This window comes from Ranitomeya variabilis, chromosome 2, assembly GCF_051348905.1.
Source record: "Ranitomeya variabilis isolate aRanVar5 chromosome 2, aRanVar5.hap1, whole genome shotgun sequence".
NCBI classification, from domain to species: Eukaryota; Metazoa; Chordata; class Amphibia; order Anura; family Dendrobatidae; genus Ranitomeya; species Ranitomeya variabilis.
In genome coordinates, this window is record NC_135233.1 from 983508255 (window position 1) to 983524738 (window position 16484).

Sequence of the window (16484 nt, forward strand, 5' to 3'; positions counted from 1 at the left end):
TACATTCCTGTCATTTCACTATGACATCTGCAATTGAGGATTGGATTCAGGACCTGCCCCCCCTTTGTTTATAGTCTTGCATTTAACAGATCAGATCATATAGCTAAAAAAATGCATCCTTGATAAGCTTGATGACTTCCGACAAAGAAAAGAAGGCATTTGAACATTTTTCAACCACATAGCGACACATCTTTCTATTTGTTCAATTGCAAAAAGGAAAAAAGCAGTTTGAATCCCCATTAGGTGCCGTTAGCCTGTCAGCTTCAAGTTTCCTTGGCTTCGTTCCCTAAGACAGCTTTATGGCTGACACTACAGAAGAATCAATGAAAGTCCAAAGGGTCGGCGTTTCATTTTTCTATAAAGTGATCCATTGAGAGCCAATCACCGATGGCCTTCTATCGACCCGAGTCCACCCTCTCCACAGACATTAATAGTGGCCATATTGACAGCCTCTGAGAATGATAAACCGCGGGAGACCTGATGAAGTACAACCCAGGTAGAGGGTCTCCGAATGATTTTCTGATTACGCGGCATCAGTAGCTTTTTGTCGCCTCGCAGCCCTCAAACACAGACATGCCACCTACACATCCCTTTTAAAAAAACAAAACATTTGGATAGAGTGGCGGCATACTGGTAGACGCTCAAATAACATAAAATCGAGATCTCGGGAATTAGTGGAATTAATTTTCCATTTGAAGCGGGACTCCTGCTGCAGACATCATGCTTAAACTGCAGGGTGCTTTTGCTGCTGCTCTCGTGCTGGGGAGATCAAAGATCTTGGTAGGGGTTTGTACTGAGAATGCTATGTTTAGATGCTAATCACAGAATATGTCTTTGTTTCAGGTCTGAACTCCACCCAGAAAAGGAAAATACTGACAAAAGAGAAAGACGAAAGCAAAAATAGGCATTCTCCGAACCCTAAAAATGCCTAACATACTTTCTGAAAAAACTTCCTTTCCCTATGAATCAAAAATATGAACACAATAAAACGTGTAAAGTAAAAGCTGAGTTCTCGTCCAACCGGTTCGCCTACCAGACTGTAACACTACTTTGCTAATATCTGTTGCTTTCCTTAATTATCTAATTTTTCTTCTATAATTATTGCTCTGATTCTTCCGTACATCCGGATCCCAATAGGGAGGAGTAATGTTGTTTTCATTGGGAAAAGCAAAAAGTAATGGTGTTTTTACTGGGAAAGCAAACAAGCAAATAGAATAAAAAATTAAGCAGAAGATAGTTTTGTTGTAGTTTTGTGACTTACTGTTTTCATCACAATCTCTGAAGATTTTCCCAACACAGCAGTCTATGAATAATTTAGCGGTGGTTTACAATGTTTTATTTTACTATTCATTTTAAAGGCTGAAATTGGCAAATCCGACCCCATACCTTCTGCTGATGACAAAGGCAGCGATGAGAATGACCACGAGGACAATGCTGCCTGCCACGGACACCAGCAGCACAGTAGGACTGGTTCCTTCACCGATCATTGGAGATGGCACTAAAAATAGCGAAGGAAACACAATGCATTAGAATGAATTCAAAGCCGCGGAGGCAAGAGCTGCTAAAATTCATGCCGAGGATACAGTTTATCCTTCAATTATGGAGCCCATATATTTTCTTTGTATGGACACTAGGTCTATGTATAGTAAGATGGCAAAAGGCTATAATCTGAATTCATACTGGCCAACATGCGACATTAAAATATAACTAACGTTCCAATCGGTGACTGTATAATAACATGTTTAAACATCCATGCACTTCTGCCAGCACTAAATGAAGGTTAATACGATTGTTCTGTGCACATAGAATATCACTGATCTCAGCAGCGCATGTCCTGTTTACACAAGATGATGTGCTGCTGAGAACAATGATTTTTAATGAGGTTGTCCGGCCTTATGGTACAAGTCTGCAGTCAATCTATGTGACTGCAGATTTGTGAATCTTCGTAGCATGCGCAATGCGCACCATTAGGATTTTCCAGTGCCGATACCAGTAGCGGGCGGTCATGTGACAGCAAGTATGTGATTGTGTGCAAATGTACAAAGTGAGGATTCACAGGTCTACAATCACAAAGAATGACTGCAGACTTGTACCCTAAGGGTACCGTCACACAGTGGCATTTTCATCGCTACGACGGCACGATTCGTGACGTTCTAGCGATATAGTTACGATCTCGCAGTGTCTGACACGCAGCAGCGATCAGGGATCCTGCTGAGAATCGTACGTCGTAGCAGATCGTTTGGAACTTTCTTTCGTCGCTGGATCTCCCGCTGTCATCGCTGGATCGTTGTGTGTGACAGCGATCCAGCGATGCGTTCGCTTGTAACCAGGGTAAACATCGGGTTATTACTAAGCGCAGGGCCGCGCTTAGTAACCCGATGTTTACCGTGGTTACCAGCGTAAAAGTAAAAAAAAAAAAACCGTACATACTCACCATCTGATGTCCGTCAGGTCCCTCGCCGTCTGCTTCCCGCTCTGACTGTCTGCCGGCCGGAAAGTGAGAGCAGATCACAGCGGTGACGTCACCGCTGCACTCTGCTCTCACTGTACGGCCGGATCTCAGTCAGAGCGGGAAGCGGACGGCAAGGGACCTGACGGACATCAGATGGTGAGTATGTACTGTTTGTTTTTTTTTTACTTTTACGCTGGTAACCACGGTAAACATCGGGTTACTAAGCGCGGCCCTGCGCTTAGTAACCCGATGTTTACCCTGGTTACCAGCGAACCTCGGCATCGTTGGTCGCTGGAGAGCGGTCAGTGTGACAGCTCCCCAGCGACCACACAACGACTTACCAACGATCACGGCCAGGTCGTATCGCTGGTCGTGATCGTTGGTAAATCGTTATGTGAGACGGTACCCTAAGGCTGGACAAGCTCATTGAGTAAACTTTACCCGAAAAACGAGCAAATTACTCATTAAAGTAGGGCAATTAGGGCATTTACTAGGATTCGGAAACCTCATTTCCAATAATCGGCCAGTGCACATGCACCCCAATAGATATCATTTCACTATATTTCAAAAGATGATAAAGGCGTTTCACCTGTATTTGTGGTGAATTCGAATGGTCCACTGAACTCGCCGTAACCTGCTGCAGTTCGGGCCCGGACATGGAATACATATGCAGTGAGTGGGTTAAGGCCTTTAATATCCGCACTACGGGACCCAGTCTTTACAATGCGATAACTGCGATCATTTTGGTCCTGTAGATAAACACAAGATTTTAATAAAGTGAATGGTCCATATATTTAGTCTAAATAAAGTAGGCATTGATGACACCAAGATATGCATATATAACCCACGACCTACTGTCTCCTTCCCCATTACCCTATAGATTCTTGCACATGAGGGCAGGGACCTATCCTCTTCTGTACCACTTGGTCAGTTTGCTTACTTTATTTTATGTACGTAACATGTATTAATTTTATTTATTTTACTCACTTATATAGCTCAATTAATTCCACAACATTTCACATACATCATCATCACTGTCCCCATTGGGGCTCACAATCTAGATTCCCTATGAGTATGTCTTTGGAGTGAGGGAGTAAACCGGAGAACCAGGAGGAAACCCAGGCAAACACATCGAAAACATACAAACTCCGTACAGATGTTGTACTTGGTGGGATTTGAACCACCAATCCCAGAGCAGCAAAGCAACAGTGCTAACCACTGAGCCACCGTGCTGCCAGTGTATGTAATATGTATTTAATATACTTGTAACCCTCTTCACATTTACAGCACCATGACATGAATGGTTATATTACCTTCTCATAGTACTTGACTTCGTACTCTAATATCACCCCATTGGCCCGGTCCGGTTCTGGCCAGGTTAGGGCCACGCTGTGTCTGGTTATCTCCCTAGGCTGAATCTGGGTCACAGTCGAAGGAGCTGAAAAAAAGCAAATATCAGATTTTTTTTATTAAAACCATTTCTCTTAAACCGCTGATTGCAGGAATCAGATACTGTAGTTAGAGAAGGGCACTAATTACCGTACGTATATCCAACTATGTGCCACCCTGTTACTAAAATACAACGGCAATCCCTGTTTCTGAAAATAACCATCCAGATTTACAGTATAGGCAGGATGATATTAATTAAGAAAGCTTATCCTCGCATGCTCACTGGGTTCCTCCCTTGTGAAAATTATGGATGTGGTCTATTCTTTTTTTTTTAATTGGCACGCACAGGAGGCTGGGAACCTATAAGAAGCTAAATCAGTTTTTGTGAATTCACAAGTTTTAATAAAAAGTAAAGATTAAGATTAGGTGTGTGACATCAGGGCTGACTCAATAGTTACAATGTCTCCTGAATCTGCAGCTAATCCCGACACCCAGGTGACATCAGCAAAGTGAGGCCTAATAAATAAGACACTAACGCAAATTAATGGTCGGCATTAGCAACAGAGCATTTTATTGTTATATGCTTCTTATACTAAGCCTGTAGTATGACAATAGGTCACTGCCCATGACAAATTAGGCTATTATTTGTGATGAGGAGCAGGAAGATAAAGTGACAACATCAAGGACACCAAGAAGACTTGGCCAATAAATCCATCAACCAGTTTTATTATGTTCAATGGAAATTCATGACATGCACACACCAACCCTATTCACCTCCTAGGAGGATCCTGTATTTCTGTCACCTACGTCACACAGAAAAGCCATTAATCGGGTGGTATTTCCCATTACATCCTATGACGATACTTTTATCGTCATTTCTTCTGAGTAGAGCTATCACTCAGCACCTCGTAATGAGATTTTTTATATTTCTCAAGTCTCAAACACAGAAAATAGCTTGTAGGCAAACTGCAGATAACAAATCTAAAGTGGGCACCATTCTGGAGTCTTTGAAGAGCTCAGAATAGCAGGTCTGTGCCTTTTATTGGGATAATTCAGCTGTTGAGCCATTTACCCTGCAGTAAAGGGTTAGGTTCTGCAGTGATAGCACCAAACATACATGATGGAGTTCAAAGCTCCAGTTTGTGTGTTTCACTAGGATTTCACATCCAGGTCTGACATTGACTTCCGTAGACAGGATAATTAAACACCTAATTCCAGTTTTACTTGTAGCACCCATGTGCGGGTTGAAATCCCCACTGGCAGTACAATTACACATGACCCCTACCCTTCTCCCAGGTGTCCTAAAATGTTTCCAAAGGACTGTGTGTTACAACAGGCCCGGGCTCAGCACTGAAGTCACAAATGAGGACAAGAAATGCTTAGAAGGAAGCAAACAGCTACAATAAACCTTCTACAGCCTCAAGGCAACTACAAGAGGAACAGCTTTACTGACAGGAACCGGTAACCTGACCTAGACTTACAAGGCAGGCTATCAACGGTGACTCCAAACCAAACAACGCTCCACATGCCATGTCTGATCATCAGTGTTATAGCCAGACACTCGAAAGAAGATGATCAGGCCAGATACATTAGTGTAGTGTTAGCCAAACCTGAGGATATTGGCACAACTGGCACACCATGCAATATATATGGGGCCCTACAGATGTCAGGGGTAAAGCTCAACTTCGACATGTCCACTTTTTTGTTCTCAGGGGAGATAAATCATTGCCGTAGATGTCTGGCAGCAGCTTTCTCCCCTCTCCCAAATCAGAACACATACATTCACAGCAAAATGGGCATCCATGTTTAATGAGAGTTTGTTAATAATATCTGACAGTAAAATATAACTTCTGCTGACAATAGAAAGAGTATAAGGGAATAAATAACCTTTGTAACGGAAACGTACTGATTTTCATTGTGGCTTTAGTAAAAACTTGGGACAACTTAGAAACATGTTCACATGCTAAACTCAAAAAAGTGGCAAAACAGTAAAATCTAAAGATGCTACAAGCCGTCCTAGCTGTTTCTGGCCCAGGAGAACAGCCAAGGTACAGAAAACATGGTACCTCCTTCTACTGGAAATTCCTAGCGCTAATGAAGCATGCCTTTCATCCATTCAGGTATATCCCAGGTTTGTCCAGACTAGGTTTTTCATTATTTCTTAATAAAAAGGACAAATCCATAACCAAACATATAATCGCACACGCTCTGTGCCACCTATGTTTATGCCGCTGCCTGTGCTACTGTGTCTACATGTCTGTACCACATTATGTAATCCTTTCCTAAGCGCCTTCACTCTCCATTTCACTGGTAGATTTAGTTTGGTTTTTCAGCCACATTCCTCAAAGTGAAGTTGTGCAGTCACTTCTTGTCTTGCTTTGTTATTTTTGACTCCTAATAACCTTTCCACAATACAAATTTCCTTTGAGGTGTATTTACCCTTAATATCCTCCTATTGCATTATAAAACCACGGTTGTGATCTAATTTCACTGCAAAGTAGTACTGTACAATGATGTGCATGGAATTTAAAGCACCACTCCAGCGTTTATTTTTATAGCAGAGCCAGAGTGGTGCCACTAATCTATGTTCCCTGTCCCTAGTCTTATACTCACCAGCCGCCATCTCCATCTCTTAGCACCTCTTCAGTCGGTCTCCAACAGTTTGTGATCTGCCGAATTGCTCTAATGTTTGCAGGGCAATCGGATGTCCCAACTCAATGTAAGTCTATGAGAGCCAGAAAGAGGCCTCATAGACTTACACCCAGAGCTTGAGACCACTACCTCTGACGTTTGGTCAGTGAAAAGTAGCACTCACAAGATGGCAGCACGGGACAGGGCGCCACTGGGAAGAGTTGAAGATGGTAGTTGGTAAGTATGAGACAAGGGTCAGGGAACTTAGAATAGTGGCACCACTCTGGTGCGGAAACATAAAAAACACACTTTAGTGATGCTTTAAAGAAATGACACAATCACATACAATGGGGCAAAGTTCAGCGCTCATTCAGCATATAAATGGGATATGTAGAGCACACAGACCCTTTATAGCCAGTGAATATGGCCGATGCGCTTCTTTGGTTCTTTTTAAAGATCAGACTAACGCATGCAGTGACAGGTATCTCCGGCACCTGTCCATAATGCGTACAAACAATGGAGATGCACACATAGCCAGTCTTGACCACAATTTGCAGTCGCCACCGGCCCGATTTTAAATATGGCCGTTGGCGCCCTGCTTACCCAGATTTTTCTCTCTTGCTCTCTATTTTAGGAGCTTTTTCATTAAATTTTTTTTCTTCTATTGTCTCTATAAAGCAAGAAAGTAATTAAAGGGAACCGGTCACCATGAAAATGCAGTACAATCTGCAGGCACCATGTTATAGAGCAGGAGAAGCTGAGGAAATTGATGCAATTTTGTGAAAAAAGAATCAGTTTATTCAGTCTGCTCTTTCTGAGATTTTGAGTTCAGTGGGCCTTCCTATTAGTGATTGACAGCTTTCTTTGCACAAGTGTGATTGCAGAGAGAGCTGTCAATCACTGATAGGACCGCCCACAGGACTCAAAATCCCAGAAAGGGCCCAGGTTTAAATTAATAAAACTCAGATTGTACTGAATCTTTCATCCCTATACTATATATCAATCTGCTCCGCTCCCCCTGCTCTATATCATGGCGTCTTCAGATTGAACTGCATTATCATTGTGATAGGTTCCCTTTAAGGTTTTCCATGGAAGCAGTTCCAGAATAATTCAGGGAACAGACTCTGTACAAAAATGGAGGTCAAGTTTAGCATTTCCAGCCTTCCTTCCCCGAATTACTTTCCACTTTTCTCTTTTTCTCAATCCGGTATCCTATATTCTGTCTTAATGACGGGTTATCATGTATCATATCTTGTTAAAACTGACTAACCATATTCTTTTGGACGATACACGTTTTGACGTCATATTTTAATATCCCTTTTTGATCTGCTATTACAAAAATGAGAAAAAATATTAAAACTGAAAAAAAAAAAAAAAACTTTATTCAAAAGAGTCACGTTTTAAAGTATATATCTAAACTTTCTACTTTTAAGAAATATCTTCTTATCGTTCCCTGAAAAGTTGGTCGATAACCGCAAGGCATGTATTTTTTAAACACGTGCAGGAGGAAGCAATTAATTAAAGTAAAGGGAATAGTTACACATTGTAGTGTAGGCCTTGAAAAAAGTTATTAAAGTAAAGTAGATGTTGAGGAGCAGGACAGGAAAACACAGAAGTGCAATCCATCATCTTGTTAAAACACAAGCCCAGCCTGTGTGTTTGATTAGTCTTGTGTCCTCCTGATTTCTTAACATTACTCAAACACCAGCTTTGTGCCCCCTCTGTTTCCCCAATCAATCATGTGGCATCGCAAGAACAGATTTGTCTCCAGGGAGGGAAAAGAAAGTTTCTGGAGAGTGAAAAGAGGCAGAGCATATTGGGAAATGGAAGTTAAGTGCTGTGTTAAGCACTGGCACTTGGCATGTTAAAGGGCTTGGTGACAAACATCTGAAGACATTATGGCTGCTGGTGGGATGGATCTTCAGCAATGATCAGTCACATTGCATGATCCTTCGAAAAAACATTAGTAAACCGTTGGTTTCTTAAACTATTACATAAGATAAAATAATTTCTCCTTTAATAAACTAAACTAAAAAAAAAAATAGCCAATTTAATAGGAAAAAGTATAAGTATGCTATAAATTAATAAAATAGATAATACTCATCTTCCCAATCACTTACCTTACCATCACTCCCATCCTTGCACTTCCAGGGTGCCCCTCCTGGTCTTAATAGCTTCTGCTCAGTCCAGATAGACAAGAGATGGTGGCAGCCAATCACTGACTACAGAGGTGACCAGCCCCTCACTATTACAACCAGTGATTGGATCCAGAGGTCACATGTCTGTCCAGACTGAGCAGGAAGCACAGAGGCCAGCAAGGAACCAAGGAACTGTAGTTCTGGGATCGGTAAGGGGAGAATTACTTGTTTTAATATTTCACAGCATTTTCAATATTGGTATTTGTTCAAGTAACTGGACAACTCCTTTAAGAATAGTTATAATGATTGTGTTCAATTTCTTTTGAGACAGAAATAAAAAAAAAATTGCCTCCACTAGAGATTTCTGGAATGTGGCCATGCACCATAATAACTGCTGAAAGACTAAATTACCACTTATACGTTAAACTGAAACATAATTCTTTTCTCTAACCTTCCTCCCCTGAAACCCCCAATTCTCCTCCTGTTACCAAGGACAAATGTGGGAGGACAGCTGCAATTTTCTAGCTCCATAGCCCAAAATATTGAAACGCTAACTTCAGGGACACTGCAAACTGCAGGGGTCAGGGCTATTTCTCGTGCTGTACAAAACGGCTCTTTCCCTTTCGAGCCGAGCAGGTGAAAGCATTTGCTTTTGACAAGCCGACAATGGTGGTCTGGCTAATGCCATCATTAATATTAGAGCAGGAAGTATCCCCACTGCTGAATACCTCATCACGGGGTACGTGGAAGTCCGCAGCCATTAGCAGCATATATCTTCATTACACCAGTTTTCATTTTCGAGAAGCCCCCCGAACAAACGAGTCACAGATAATAGTAAGCCAATGTAATTACTGCGAAGCTCTGGGAATGTTGCTGGTTAACCCCATTCTTGCCAATACACTGTAAACCCCATCAGCTGCAAGTTATTAGCAACAAAACTAGGACACTGGGAAAAAAAGTGTAATGTATTGTGAAAGATACGTCTCGCTACATCAAAAGCAGCCAATAAAGTATAATTATGAAACGCAAATGTTTCTTGGCGCTGGAAGAAAACTGGTAAGCTTCGTCTATGTCACTAAATAGAGCGGGGCAGATGTCCTATATTCTGGAGCCTTTCTGTATCATGTCTTACTCATTAGCGGTGCAGACTGTTTATAACACGGGAAGCAGAGATCACAGCAGCCAGTGATTACATCTTCAGCACATCACCCCCAACATGGCAGTGTTGGTAAACAATGAGCGAGCGGGAGCCACGGTTCAGCCGTTGGGTCAATACCTCCACCCAAACTACATGATGCTGGGGTTCATCCTTGTAGGTGTTACTATTAACCATATAGTGGCTTCTACAGAGAAGGTAGCTGACACAGGGATTGTAGACTGATTATTGCACATTGGGTTCACATGGTATTTATTAGAGCTAATCAAAAATATTTGCAATAACTTGGTTTATCAACTACTGTATAATGGTGGTCACTTGTCACTTGGAATGCTAAGCTATACAGCCAGATGTAGCCTAAATTCACACTGCGTTAGCAGCAGCCCGTTCAGCACATACGCTAACGGGCTGCTGCTAGCGCAAGTGCCGGCGTTTGCATCCCGCTAGCGCAGATAGAGCTCTGCTATCTCTATCTGCGCTAGCAGTGACGGACCCGAAAACGCTGCAGCCCGCGTCTCAGGGTCCGTCACTCAATGATGGCACATCGCTAGCGCACGCCCATTGTGGGCGTGCGCTAGCGATGCGTCCGCCATTGCATTCAATGGCGGCGTTAACGGACTACGTTACACCATGTTATGCCGCGGTGTAACGTAGTCCGTTAAACGGGTCACACAACGCAGTGTGAACCTAAGGTTCAGTGATGGGGTCTTGGGTTCAAATCCCACCTAGGACAATGTCTGTAGGGAGCTTGTTTGTTCTCCTCGTTATTGCGTGGGTTTCCTCCGGGTTCTCCGGTTTCCTCCTTCCTACACTCCACAAAGACATACTGATATTGAATCTAGATTGTGAGCCCCAGTGGAGAAAGAGATGATTAAGTCTGTCTGGGGTGTTGAATTAAAGGGTCTGTCCGGTTTTAGGCTATGTGACTGCAGACTTGTGAATCCTCACATCATGCACACTGTGTGCTGTGAGCATTCTCCAATACTGGCACTGAGAGCAGTGGGCTTGTGACCATACGTATATGATTTGCATACTCACGGTAACGTGCCGACTAGATGGGGTCAGCTCCGCTCAATGCAAGTTTATTGAACGAGGCTGGACAGAGTCTAGTCAGAATTTGGTCAGAAGACAGCAAAATACATACCACCTGCTCCCTGCGCTGCCACCGGAGGAGCCTTATAGATGTCATATAGCCATATAGTGACTGCAGACTTGTGGCCTAAGGCCAGATAAGCCTTTCATTAAAAGAAAGTAAAATAAATAAACAGTTGTGTTGAGCAAAAATATTTCCAGGCCCCTGAAACAGTGGCTGCATTGGTAGCATTTGGCCACCGAACAATAGCACTGTGAACCCATTACCACCTGCAATGCTCCCTTCTCCTCTTCTGATTAGTAGGCCTCTGTGACATCATTACATTACAGCGCGATGCACGCATGACATTGTGGCAGGTTACTATTCAGAAGAGGTGACAGGAATGTTGCAGGTGGTAAGAGGCTGTTCTGGTCCGGCAGCCACAGACTGCTAACATGGCTGCTGGACCAGGGTCCTGCAATTTTTTTTTTTTTTTTTTTTTTTTTTAATTCTACAATTTTATATAGCAAGTATTCCTATAGATATAGGTTATACCTGGCCATACAACTATCCGTGCTGATTCCCTACTACACATGCAGACTCCGCTCAACTGAGTTAGCATGTGTTTTTACTAGAAAATGGCAAGAAGTCTCTGGTAGTGGCTTATCAGACATGAGAACAAAAGGATCAGTTATAAAACCCAACATGCCAATAACATCAGGGGGAGAGTTCGGACACCCTTGTACACATTATGGTACGCTGCCGTCATGACATTATGGGGTTTCAGTGACATTTATCTAATCTGTATGGCCACCTTTAGATACTTGGTGTCATGAGATGATCACACAATTAGGAAGTTTTCTTCTATCGGAGAATATGTCTGTAATAAGGTCTAGTACTGGGTTATTATACGGCGGCACACTGCGTGATCATGACAGCCATAGAGATTCTGCATGCTGCCATGTTCCTTAAACACAAGCATTCCACTACAGTATCATATAAAGCAAGCAAATGACATAACTTGGGAAATACATTTTTGTATGTCTGTTATAACATTCATTTCCTATCGCTAGATCTTACCGAAACCGGTGATGCCGCATCATTATGCACAATGCAGCAGCTGAACAGAGGCCCGGCGCCAATGAAAGTACACCATTGGGTGCATCTGGGGACGCTAAAAAGTGCTCTGGAAAGGCTGGCAATTAGCGCGGTGATTGTCTGTGTCATTATTACAGTTTTGTAATTTCACAAGCCACCATAGAAACAATGCAACGATCACTGTGTTTGGCATATTTCTTAAGAAGGTCTCTCATTGAGCAGCCGACAGCTGTTTAAAACTATCTGTCGCCTCTCTAAGGAAAAGGGCTTGTTCAATTTATTTACACACTTTCAGTGCTAATTGGCGTATCCTGTGTCCAGCAAGCTGTGATGTGATGGAGGGAAAGAGCAAGAGGTGACTCGTTTGGGTAACTGATCCCAAACGTGTTTTGTTTATGTCTGTTGGCAAAGCCAAGACTGCGGAGACCTGAAAAAGAAATAGTATTCAGCAGAGAGGCCCCCCTCGTAAACTGAGGGGCGCAACAGAGAGTCTTTCTTTGCCGTCCTCATCTGGTTTACTTTCCTACATTTCATGGGTGATGGATTGTGATCACAATCCACTATTTCACTCCACTATTTGTGCAGGCCGACTCCCCAGCCCTATCTAAACACACAAATCATCTTTATGGAAACGCATAGTTTAACTTTGTAATTGTATTGTCATTAAACCAACGGCGACTTTTACTACTGCATAACCAAAATATCGACTGTCATTGTAATCAGGGGCGGAATAGCGGGGGGGTGTGCAGACACACCTGGGACTTAGTACAAGAGGGGGGTCCTAGAGGATATAGAGCTATAAGTAGCTTGTGAGAGTTGGGGGCACAGATTTGCAATCACTCGCTTATAGCAATCATTGTTAATCCAACTTTAATTGGAAACAATCTTAAATGGAACCTCTCAGAACCAGCTGCACTTGAGGTTTCCTAACATGCAGAGTAAGGGTCGTTCACACAACCGTATTTTTGGCTATCGTAGCATGCACAATTTTCCTCCGAAGATCGGAGACTCATCCATTAGGGTTCGTGCACACAAGCGTAAAACTCGGGATCTGAAAAAAAAAGGGATTGCACTCGGACAAATGTTATTCAATGAGGCAGTGCGGATCTGCGGGTTTTTTTTTTCAGCCATTTTCAGAGTGAGAAAAAAAATCGCAGCTATCACTCTGAAATCTGATAGGTGTGAGAAAAAAATTGGATGCCATACGGACCATCAGAGCGGCATCCGATTTTTACGGATACATTACAATTCTGTATGGTGGGAAAAAGTAAACGGTCCTGTAAAAGATTAATAGCTGCTGAGTAAAAGAACAAATTGTACATGGATGACTAGTAAAAAAAAAAATCGTACCACTTTTCTGGATGCAACTTTGAATGATTTTTTATACTGTTGTGTGAACCTAGCCTGAGTGAACTGACCTAAGCTTAGTCCAGCAATGTTGGGCATCACATTATTGTATATATTGCCAAATTGTCACTGTGCATGCACAGCAAAGCAGAATGTACTGTCCTCTGCTTTATCTGCACAATGCGCCTGCTCCTGTTGGCCCTGGATGGGAGACTTGGACTCATCTCATTGGAATTTCTAAGTTCTTTTTGTAACTAATGCTGAGATGGTTGACTTTGACATAGGCGTATTTGGAGAGCAAAACCACAGCAGCATAATGCCATGCTAGTGTTAATGGCCACAAATCAAGCGAAAAGTTCCCTTTTAAAAAAATGCATTGAGGGACAGCATTGTGATCTCCCAAACTGTTATATGAATGGAATCCCCCCATGTTGCCCTTCCCTGAGGAGTTACTGTCAGAGAGCAACACCAATCAGACTTGGAAGCTGTCACAATTTGATCAAGAAAAATAAGATTCCTGATAGTTGCACTGTCCATGGAAATAAAAAAACAATGAATTATGAAATATTTGCATATTCAAATCAGCATGCTGCTTTTGCATATTAAAATTAAAAGCAACTGCAGACTTTCACATGGCGCAAGCTGGTGACTGCCTAAAGATCCAGCTTCTTCACACGGCATCTATGACAATAGGACAGAGAGAATATCTAAACCGCCTTGTTTAATGATGGGGTGGGGGGGTGAATGTTACACACCTGGCCCATTAGTAGAGCACGTACTAAGCTCTGAACCGCTCCATCCTACTGTCAATATATGAATCACTGGTTGATTGCTATACAAGTCTTTATTACACTGCTTACTTATCAATCACTTACCGGCTTGGTTGGTCGTAACGGTAACAGACACCGCCTGGTCCGGGGTAGGGTTCTGTTTGGAGACGCCATTCACAGCCCATATTTCAAATGTATAATTAGTGTGAGCCTGAAGGTCAGTGATGGAGACTTTGGATGTCTTCAAACCATTCTGCTGGGGGCTATAGTGAACTCCACTACCACACGGTCGACATCGAGTAAGGTCAGCACCGCACCTCTTACAAACTACATTGAAGGAGACATCATGCCGTCCACCTGTATTCTGGGGAGCCGTCCACTCCAAATTTACTGAGGTCTCATTGACATTGGAAATGAGGTTTTGAGGAGCTGATGGTGGTCCTAAAATAAAAAAGCAGATGTCAAACATCCCAAAGATGAGAGTAGGCATGGTGTATTGAACAGGAACCATCTACACACAGAAAGTATAAGCCTAAAACAACGCATGCCTCATTCAATGCTCCAAAACAAACTATTATACTACATAGTTAAAATGAAGACTCGTCATCTCTAACACCACTGCACTACTTTCCCAATTTTTAACACCAAAGGGCACCTTTCCAAACGGTTATGTCCACTTTCACGTGGGAAAATGTGCCACATTGAATCAAGATCCTCAGAAAGCAAAAAGTCAGTAATTGGTATGTGGGACGAGGCCCAGGCAGCTTCTGAACACAGGGCCAGCCAAGCGGAAAACTAGGCACGCAGATGCTGGCAGGTCTGAAGAGAGAGATGGGTCAGAAAGAGACCCCCACCCTACCCTTCCAACATGAATGGAGATGGTCTGTGTAGAGGAGGGGGTGACAGTTCAGCAGAACATCAAGGAGGAGACAGGCAAATGGAGAATAAAACCTTGACGTTATCCATGAAAATGAGTAAAAACAGAAGTGCCTTTCCTGGCAGGGTGATTTCAGGCAATCTACAAAGATGATATTTTTTTCACACTTGTTTTCCAAGAAAAGAAATGTCGGAGGCTCATCTTTTTCCATCTACATACAACGCAGCAGAGGAGGCTTTATTAATATACATGTTTAGAATATGTTTGGAATCTTATATTAGAAAAACCTATACGAAAAGCTGCCAGTTGGCTTCCTTTCTACAACCGTTCTCATTACAGACAGATACGCTACGTCCATTCTCTTATTAACAATGATCATTTTTGTTTTTGTGTTACACCAAGTTAGTTGTAGATTCTTTTCACATTGGAATGAACCTATTAGATGGTAGAGAGTAGAGACCATACAAAATGTTGGACTTGGATAATTAAAACTAATTTCCCTAGATCTGTGATTTTCTAATCCCTTTAGACTTCTATCTTCATACTAATCACACCAAGACCAGGCTGACCTTTCCATTTTTCATCGAATGACCTTGAAGGCTTGCATCATGGTCTTTCAATCAGACAAGCAGAATCGCTGGTATTAAGTCTACTCCTCCTAAATGTATTTCTATCGTTAAGTTTCTGTTTACAGTCAATTCTAAAGTCGAATTTTGTTTTTGTAGAGCTTGTCAATTTCCTCATAAAGACTCTGACACAGTCCTGTAAATTACAGTTTTTGTTTCTGTGCTAGGCGAGTTTGGACTAGAGAGGGTGTGTTGTGGGCTCGGATTAGGTGTTAGAAAAGGCAATGACAAAGAGAAGCAAAGCACAGTTTTTCAGTGTTATTGTTTTCTTTCCCTTGATGGCAACGGACTGTCATTCAGGATCCAAATATGCCTGGAGCGAAATAATTAATTTCTTGCTCAAAATATTGTGTAATGATGAGCATTGATTAGAAAGAGCTGTTTAGGTTGAAGAGATTACAATCATTTAAAATCACTTCCTTAGGGAAGTATCGGAGCAAAATTGTGAAAATTAGTACCAGCTAATGAGCTTGGAGCAAATGCAAGAGGAGCAATTGCAACTTTGCACTTTTACAGCCAGATACTTAGGATTAAGCAGAGGGCAGAAATCCCTCAAGCCCAGATAGTCAATAGTAATGTGCATTAATGGAAATTGTTTACGAGTCTCCGGACAACCTGGGGTGTGTATAAAACACTTTAAATTATCCAAGTAAGATTTACAGGCTGGTAAATTAACATTTGGACATGGGTGATTGAGAAGGATTCATCGCTCAGTGCAGAAGGCAATCAGAAGACTTTCAGTCTTGGTTTCAAGAAGGCAGGAAAGTAGTTGCGGATTGATAAGTAAAGTAGCAGCATGTGACAGATGTAAAAACAAGATCCCAGCTCTCTTTCTTCAGATAATATAACCTGAGATGCAATGTCCCAAGCCTAGGAATTGATTAATGACCCCAAATGGAGGACCGTGGAACCAGTCTGGCTATGTTTA

General features: G+C 42.3%; 1 protein-coding gene across 4 annotated transcripts in view; it reads right to left on the reverse strand.

Annotated features, from left to right (window-relative positions):
- EPHA4 (EPH receptor A4) overlaps nucleotides 1-16484 on the reverse strand; it is a 74260-nt gene that overhangs the window by 17551 nt on the left and 40225 nt on the right. For all 4 annotated transcript variants that reach the window (XM_077290873.1, XM_077290872.1, XM_077290871.1 and 1 more), the window contains exons 5-8: nucleotides 14159-14494; nucleotides 3766-3890; nucleotides 3042-3201; nucleotides 1387-1498 (exon numbers count right to left, since the gene is read on the reverse strand). In XM_077290873.1, coding sequence (XP_077146988.1) covers nucleotides 1387-1498; nucleotides 3042-3201; nucleotides 3766-3890; nucleotides 14159-14494 — 733 coding nt within the window. The remainder of the gene's footprint in view (nucleotides 1-1386; nucleotides 1499-3041; nucleotides 3202-3765; nucleotides 3891-14158; nucleotides 14495-16484) is intronic.